This window comes from Scylla paramamosain, chromosome 18 (genome assembly GCF_035594125.1).
Source record: "Scylla paramamosain isolate STU-SP2022 chromosome 18, ASM3559412v1, whole genome shotgun sequence".
In the NCBI taxonomy this organism is placed as follows: domain Eukaryota; kingdom Metazoa; phylum Arthropoda; class Malacostraca; order Decapoda; family Portunidae; genus Scylla; species Scylla paramamosain.
In genome coordinates, this window is record NC_087168.1 from 23,640,757 (window position 1) to 23,649,649 (window position 8,893).

The window sequence follows — 8,893 nt, forward strand, 5'->3', positions numbered from 1 at the left end:
CGGTGCTTTTTATGAGAGAGGTGGAACAGCATTCTTATAAAATCACCATTAGCATTAAGACAAATCCTTGAAAACTCCACAACTCCAAAAACTCACATCCTCACGGTTACTTGTTTGTTCTTTTCTTGCGACTGATGGAGCAGGATTCTTATTCAGCTATCACCAGAATCAAGACAAACCTTTTGAAAACTCTACAACTCCAAAAACTTCCACTATGAAAAGTTGTTGAGATCAGGCAACAAAATAACTGAGAACACATACAGTCCCAGGTTAACATGGAAACTAATGTGACGTTAAGTTAATTTTTATTAATTACCAAATAAGATATTGAGTTTAGTAATGGAAATACAATCTATCAGAAACATGGTAATGGATACAGACCGAGTTTGGGGTGTAAAAAATGCTGCTAATATAAAAAACCTGGCTAATAATTCAGAAAACAATGAATGCTTTATCTGTACTGTAGAATGTGGCTTTCATGACTATAAAAAGAATAATAAAATAAGGTATCCATTTGTGAAAACTGTTACAAACTGTCAACACTGCAAGGTTGTACATATGGCAATGAATGTGAAGAAGAGAATTACCTTAGAAAACCTGTACTTCTATTGTCACTTGCTAACAGGAAAGGGAGGGAAGGTACAGATTAGAATGAGAGTGGACTTGCTCCTTGGATCAGTCATCATCACGGTTCTCTAAGGGATGTGCTGCCACCACCAATCCTCTTTCCCACAAGCCACGAGCCACAGTCATCTACAAGAATATACACACACACAAAGTAAATCTACTTGCAAAACAAGGCATTCAAAAGACACAAGGTTTGACTTTACTAAGAGATTTCTGAGGCTTCTCTGAGGAATGTGTTGCTAACACTACCAGTCCTCTCTCATACAAGCCACAGCCCATGGTCATCTATAGGAATACACACACACACACACACACACAAAGTAAATCTAATACAGGAGGAGGCAGTAGACACCTACCGAAACAATAATTACTCCCAGTGAGGTCTAAAGCACTGTTCAGGGGGTGCTGTGAACTTATCATTAAACCCAGCTGTGACCTCACTGAACGTTTCCTTTTGTGTCTCACAACACAAGGGGGCAGTCACAGCCTGCCCTCTAAAGACAACTCTCTTCCTCCACACAAAACTACAAGCACCTAATAACACACAAACCCTTCACTCAAAAAATTTTAAAATCATCATGGCGACTCCTACACCAGCCTCAGAGTCCCCATCTGAGGAGGGGACCATAAATGTCCCCAGGTCGGACTGCCTTTCTGTCGACGACCCTAAGTGTCTTGACACCCCACTCAACTTTTTCTTCATTAACTTCTGCAACATTCGTGGTCTAAGATCTAATTTTCAATCTGTAGAACACCACCTCTCCTCTTCTAAACCTCATCTTCTTTTCCTCACTGAAACTCAGGTGTCTGAGGCAACTGACAGTAGCCCCTTTTCTGTTCCCTCCTACTTTCTCTATCCTCATTTTCAATCCAAAGCTGGATGCTGCGTTTATGTGCGCAATGACTTAACCTGCTCTCGTGCCCACGCTCTTGAATCTTCCGAGTTTTCCACCATCTGGCTACGACTACAGTCACTCTCATACTAAATTTATCTGTGCTGTAACGTGTGTGTGTGTGTGTGTGTGTGTGTGTGTGTGTGTGTGTGTGTGTGTGTGTGTGTGTGTGTGTGTGTGTGTGTGTGTGTGTGTGTGTGTGTGTGTGTGTGTACTGGAGTGTGAAATCAAAGACACATACACTATAATCTTATGAGTACCAGCTTTGCCCAGCCCCCATTCCCATCCATCAGTCTCACACAATCACCATCCAGCCCCATTCCCACCAATTAGACCCCAGCCACAACCTCCCCCTTATTATTACCATCCCTCTCCAGCCAGTTATCATTCCCATTCACCAGTTACACTAGCCCTAGCCTCATCTCATCATCACCCAGCTTCATTCCAAACATTCCCATTCACTAGTAACCCCAACCCCAGCCTTACCTTTTCATCATCGCCCTCCACTGGCAGAGTCTCCACTGTGATGTACTTGGGGTAGGTGTGAATGAGTGCCTCCACAGCTGGTGCATGCTCGTGTGACATCTCAAAGAACTGTGGATCCTCCTGGTGGTACTCTCGGGTGTTCTCCAGGCAGTGGAAGATCTTGACGCCGTCCTCCTCTGCCACCATTCTGATTGGGGAGTAAGGAGTTAAATGGATACTATCTTGGTGTCATTTGTTTACTTTACTGGGTTGTTAGTCAAGTGATGTTGGTGATCATCTGCCAGTCTGACCAGGTTCACAGCTCTTTGTCCACCTCTCACTCATTCCAGCAGTGTGTCCATAAACTTAACTATCTTCTCTCTATCTTCCTCTTGTTCTTATTCCCTCCACTCTTCCAAATAAACAATTCCTTTAGATGCCCAGCTGATCTTTGTTGGCCATATACTAAGAGTTAAGGGCACTGAAAGGATGTTATTTGTACTACTGAAAAATTTCTTATCTGGTATAAGCCTGAGTGATAAAAATGTAAGACTGTGTTTCAGTTATTTTTTACCTGAGGATTGACACTTTTCTCTGTTACCAACATAGTTCATCAGCTTTCTATTTTTTGCATGCATTTCTTATACCAGGTTAGAGTTTTCCCAGTTGTACATTATTCATTCGTAGTCTTTCAAGATCCATGTAAAAGGTTCTCTAATGGCTACTTCTACCACCTCTTCTACCACCATTCTGGTAGTTAAATTATGGAGTTAAATATTCACCCAGTCTTTTAACATCATGAGCAAGATTCTTTAACTGGTGGGTAACCCTTTCCACCAGGGGCTGATGGGGCTAAGAATGTGAATGATGTGTGTGTGTGTGTGTGTGTGTGTGTGTGTGTGTGTGTGTGTGTGTGTGTGTGTGTGTGTGTGTGTGGTGCTTTGTCTGGGCCAGCCCGTGTGTGATAGATATATCATTTCATCATGTCAGATAGCTTACGAGTCTCAAATTTTTAGCAAACATACACATTATCTTCTCTGCTGTTCATCTTTATCATGCCATCTTCCTCACACTGTTCCCTGGTATTCTTTGATATTCCCACTGGTCTCCTTCCAACTACTTTGAATTCTGACACCCTCTACCAGCTATTATCTATTACATACATATGCTACCTAGTCATGTTCCACTTATTCTGCTTACGGATGGGAAGAAAACTGCCACTGTATTCCTCATCTATGAAGTGACTGAATGGAACAAAGTAAGGGGACTGGGAACACTCTGCTCTGTATTTTTATTCCTTAGCTGATCCACTATAAAGCAAATCTCAGCTACACTCAGATACATACCTACATACCTGGCTGCCAATCCTACACGAAGTACCACACTTTCACACACACACATCATTCACACTCTTAGCCCCACCAGTCCCCCAGTGGAAAGGGATAACCTCATGGACCACCTTAACACAGTCACACCTAAAGGTACATAAATAATTAGTAGAAAACTCAAAAACCTTGTATCCCTGACAATGAAAAAAAAAAAAAAAAAAAAAAAAAAAAAAAAAAAAAAAAAAAACAGCATTCAATCTCTTCAATCTCTATTCTCAAACCAGTCACACAGCCAACACAGGAGCAGGTCATGAGCAGAAGAGAACATCCTCACCTGATCACATTCCCCCGGATTAGGCGAATGTATGTGTCTGGATCCAACTCAACACGATTGATGACCTTCTGCTTCTTTTTGCACCACCGCTCTCCCCCGCTGTGCACGCTGCACATCTTGTCCTCTGTAATGGGAGGAAGTAGTTGTGTTATGGTGATGCAAAACTACTGGTAATGATAATAATGGAACAGTCAAGATGATGAGAAGGGGAATGAACCTTTACATTATCATTACTGTTGTTAATGTTATATCTCTCCATAAAATGTACAGTAAGAGACTCAGAGTAGAAAGGTGAAAGGAAATTAATACCCAAAATGAACAGCTGCTTACAATAACATATATCTATCCATATTTTTCACCCTTTGAAATTTACAACTTTAAAATTCAAGGAAATGGTAATAATGGTCCTTCATTATCAATCCCATTAATTTCTCTATGTCAAACAGAATACAGGATCAAGATTCTGGAAATGCTGAGTACAGTAGACGAAACCTTAAAATGACAGTAACAGGTCAAATAATTAATTGATCTATATACCAGGCTGGCAATCTCCCACATAGTGGCCCAGACAAAGCACCACACACTCACAAACACATCATTCACACACTTCGTCCCACTGACTCCAGGTGGAAAGTGATGTTAAAATAATATATAAAAACATTTAAATAAAGACGGCACCTCTGCTCCTCTCACATATGGCTCAGTAAAGTCGGGCAAACCTACATGAAGGTAGGAGGGATGTGTAGGCACTGACCTGGGCCCAGCAAGGGAGGCAGGGCATCATGCATCAAGTTTGCACCAAACTGGTCTGCTGCAGCATCGAAGGGAGCATATAGCAGCAGCCGCTCCATCAGCTCCTTCACCTGGGATTACATCATGTGGGTTACCTTTCACACACTTTAAGACAGTCAATGAGTGTTAAAAATGCAATGTTTACGTGAAGTATTTTCATCTGCCTATAACTCACCATTATACAAGTCCTTGCACTGCCTCCTGCACAAGTCACATCTCCCAAACATGAAAAAATTTGTCTACACATTCAAATATCTCACCATTTAGGCTAACCTGTGACTAGAAGTGGGGTATATTCTAACTTACCATCAGTCAGAAGTGATACACCATTACAATGGCTACAGAAAGCAGAAAAAAACAAGAAAAATAACCAGGAAAAATTCTGTCGACGCATTCAAAGAACTCACCAGTTTCATTTCCCTCTATGACTGGATAAGGGACATGTCTTAGCTTACCATCACTCAATATGTGAAGTGAGACACTATTGCATGGGCTGAAGGAAGCAGCAAACACACCTTGCTGAGGAAGGCTGAGCGGCCAGGAGTCTCCATGTCGCTGTTCACCACACCCATCACCCTCAAGTGGTCCAACGGCAAGCCTTTCCGGAACTCCAAGTCCTCTGCCATGGCTAAGTCTACTGCCCTGGGGAGGAGCTTCTGCAGGTACTGGCCCCAGGAATTTCTCTGGTAGGTGGACACGGTGATATGGATGGAGTGCACATCCTCATCAGTGACAGCCTGATGGATGTACCCTCGGGGGAAGTAGAGGAGGTCCCCAGCCTCCAGGGTGATGTCAAGGACTGGCTCCCCTATTTCATCCTGGCTGAGGTTTTCACTTGAAAACTCTGGCAGTTCCTCCTCCTCCGATCTAAGGGAACAGACACAGATGAGTCTCCAAGTGTACAGTACAACTCTGTGCTGCTTCAAATTCTACTTTACTGATGTCTTATATCCATCATGTCAGACTCTCCTGCTAACAGACAAGCATGGGCAGCCACTCTGTAGATGGGTAGGAAGAATAGAACACCAGACTCCCTGCGTGTTTGTAAAAGCAGACTCAAAACTTCAAAGACAGGTGTTAGTTGCAGCATATTCACTCCAACATCACCATCCCAGACAACACAGAAAATATATTCAATCATATGTAAAGTATTACAGCAAATTGATACATCTAACTAATTGAAAATAAAACCTGTTATGTCTCCCAACAAAGTGAACACACATTAGGTTTATTGACAGAACAGTCTTCACAGTGCTGGCAGTTAACATTGCAAAGAGGTATGGCAGTGTAAACAAGAGCGGTCTAAGAAAATGAAGCACATTACCTGGGTTTATAGACCTTCCAGTGTTTTCTGCCTTCAAGTTGAAGAAGGAAAGCCTCTATGTCATCCCAGTGAGGAGCAAATCCCTGGGTGCCTGGTGGAGTGAGGTACCTGGCAGAGCAGAGATGAAATATTATCTGCATGTCATTATACCTTACCACCGGGGAAGAGGACACCCAATAATGCAACATCAAACAAACTCACAATTATCTGTCTGACTCCTCCCACATATTATATACCTTACTACAGTATATAGCCAATTACAGGAAGCAATGAAGATTTACAGCATAAGTCTTCTGATGTAGTTTTGCATTAACTCAGGATGGCATTCTAAAACTGATAAAAACATTAAGGGAGCATTAGGTGGATAAAACATTAAAGGTCATATAGAGGAAATTATTAAATATTGCTGTAAAATGGAGATAATTGAAACACTAGATACATAACATTATGTATCTATCTGCCTATACACCTGGCCCAGACAAAGCACCACACACTCACACTCAGCTCTGTCAGCCCACAACTGAAAGGGACAGTCTTGTGGACCATCATAGCTTTGGCACAGAACAGCTGGCGTAACATTCTCCATCACAATAAAATGTGTTCAGTTCTCACATGTACACATAAGAAGTTTAGTTATGAATATCTGACCAAGAACTTCATCTGCTCCTCCTCCTTCTCCTCATCCACTTTCTTTTACACTCACACTTACACATTGGCCCCACAAAATGAATTGAAATGCTCCTGAAGGTTGTAGAGGAGCTTCCACACTGGGCGGTGGAAAGTTTGGGGGTTGAGGAGGCGCAGGCTGCACCCGTTGTTGTAGTAGTCCCACACCACGGATGGGTGTGCCTGACCCACCAGGTTGTGTGTCTGCCTCTTGCCCTCACTGTACGAGGTGACGTCCAGATTCTTGGTGTAGTGAATCTTCTCCTGTAAGAATAAGTGATAAATTTAGCTGCTGAACTGTGAATGAAGAGGAGTCATCCATATTTTTGGTGTAGTGAATCTTCTGTTAGAATGAGAGATAAATTTAGCTGCTGGACTAAGAATGGTGACAAAGACGTCCAGATTTTTAATTAAATAAGTTTTCTCTCATCAGAATCAGTGATAAATTTAGCTGGTGCACAGAGAATGGTGGACAAGAAGTCTTTTTATTGTTTACATCACTGTCAGGTAAACAATGCCAAACATATCAATATCAACAATAAAATGCAAGACACAACAGACTCAAGGCTGTGGAGTGGATTGCATTAAGTATTTAACATCAAAATTATTTGGCAAAAAATACAAGTACAATATCAAAATGGTGGTTTTCATATAGGAGAAAAAAGCTCTTATATAATATACTTAGCTCTATATCAGGGTAACTTCCCTTTGAAGAGACAAGACACCTACACACACACATTCACAAACACACACACACTTACTTCATGAAGAATTTTGTCAAGAATGGATGTGGAGAAGAGGTTTTTGTAATAGTCTGGAGTATTTCGCTTCAGGTACAGAGGTTTCTTCTCCCAATAGTCTCTGCAAAGAGGAAGATGTCAGGAGATGCGACAGGATACTTTGCCACAGCCAGGAGACACACAAAACTACTGCACCACCCAGGCAGCCCTGAATGCTCCCCATTACTGAATATATCCATAGTTAAGCTAAGTTCAGTTCCAGAAACACAATTACCACTAGGAAGCAAACTGACGCTTCCCCTGTGAATCCCACCACTATTTGGAGAACATGAAAAACAGACAAGGGTATGTGGGGTCTACATCCTAGCACTGCCCTTGAGGAGCATGTAGAATGTACAGAAAGAATGTATCAAAATGACAAATCTTTGAAATTCAGTCTAATTAATTTCCCAGGTCAGTCAGCAAGAAGGTATTGAGATAAAGTAAAGATGGTAGCCAACAGCAAACCAATATTACAGCCAATGCAATGCTGCTCTAGATCTCCATAGAAGGAGATGATATCCTACATCACATGAAGGTCTCCACTAGCCAAGAGGCAGTCAAAATGTAGCACCTGAAAAATGATGCCTCTGAATGTGGGGCAATCATCCACTGGAACACCTTGCGTCCCTCCTCCCGGCTGTCCAGCACTCCAGCAGCCCTGATAGACTCCCCGGACACTGCGGAACAGAGCAACAGATTGTCTCTCAAGAAAAAGCTGCAAGACTGTGTGCTTTGATGACAGGCATGCAGTTCTGAAGTGCATCAAATATCTCTGCATGAAAAGTGAATATTTCAAACCACCAATAACAGATGCTATGCTTGCTTGCCAAGACTAATTTATGTATGATGATATTCATTAATACTGGCACAAAAAAAACAAAAAAACAAAGAACTCAATAGAATGCAAATTTAAAATTAAAAAAGTTGAAGCTTAAGTACAAAAAAAGCAATATAAAATGTAATACTGTGTCTGAAGAAAGAAACATGAGCAAAAAAAATTGAACACAACAACAAAGGACAAAAAAAAGACAAAGGCTTACCACTGTCCAGTTTGAGTGTCCCGGAACTGTCATAAGAGTCGCTGAGCCTCAGAGAGAAGCCCTCGTCAACACTCTCACACTCATCACTTCCCTCATGGTCACCACTACCACCACCTCTTTGGCTGTCTGACGTCTTATCTCTATCACTCTGATCAGGCTCTATATCCTTCACAATGAAAGGCGTCCCTGGGCTCTTTTTCTGTTTTAATTTCTTTACTTTCTTCTGGGGTACGAGTGGAGGTTCCATGCCTTGCTTCCTCTTGCTAGATGCATCTGCCTCTGTCTTGGAACCTGCTGCTCCATTCTTGATTATCTGAACCTCAGATGTGCTACTTGGCTCTGCCACCTGAGAAGCACTCACGGCAGGCTTCTTACCTTTGTCATTGATCTTCTTCTTTACTTTATCCTTTCCAATGCCTTGTGCCTCCTCCTGGAGGTTTATAGAGAAAGTGGTCAACAACATAAAAAAATATCAAACTGGGAGGGTGGATTATTTGGGCAAAAGAGGCTCCCATTAGTTTAAGTTAGGTTTGGAAGTTCATATTTTGGTCATATTTGCTCCCCAGTCCAAGATTTTCCGAAAAATAATTACTTTTCCGTAGACTTTTCCCCCAAGGCCAAATTTCACTCAGTTTTTCATTC

At 41.9% G+C, this 8,893-nt stretch overlaps 1 protein-coding gene across 2 annotated transcripts in view; it reads right to left on the reverse strand.

Annotated features, from left to right (window-relative positions):
• Positions 1-288: 288 nt before the first annotated feature.
• Positions 289-8,893, reverse strand: part of LOC135109328 (ribosomal oxygenase 1-like) — a 13,402-nt gene continuing 4,797 nt past the window's right edge. For both annotated transcript variants that reach the window (XM_064020688.1, XM_064020687.1), the window contains exons 2-11: positions 8,252-8,681; positions 7,783-7,888; positions 7,191-7,290; positions 6,473-6,693; positions 5,764-5,871; positions 4,955-5,306; positions 4,402-4,510; positions 3,648-3,771; positions 2,007-2,193; positions 289-753 (exon numbers count right to left, since the gene is read on the reverse strand). In XM_064020688.1, the coding sequence (XP_063876758.1) occupies positions 676-753; positions 2,007-2,193; positions 3,648-3,771; positions 4,402-4,510; positions 4,955-5,306; positions 5,764-5,871; positions 6,473-6,693; positions 7,191-7,290; positions 7,783-7,888; positions 8,252-8,498 (1,632 nt within the window). In that variant the 5' untranslated portion in view covers positions 8,499-8,681 and the 3' untranslated portion in view covers positions 289-675. The remainder of the gene's footprint in view (positions 754-2,006; positions 2,194-3,647; positions 3,772-4,401; positions 4,511-4,954; positions 5,307-5,763; positions 5,872-6,472; positions 6,694-7,190; positions 7,291-7,782; positions 7,889-8,251; positions 8,682-8,893) is intronic.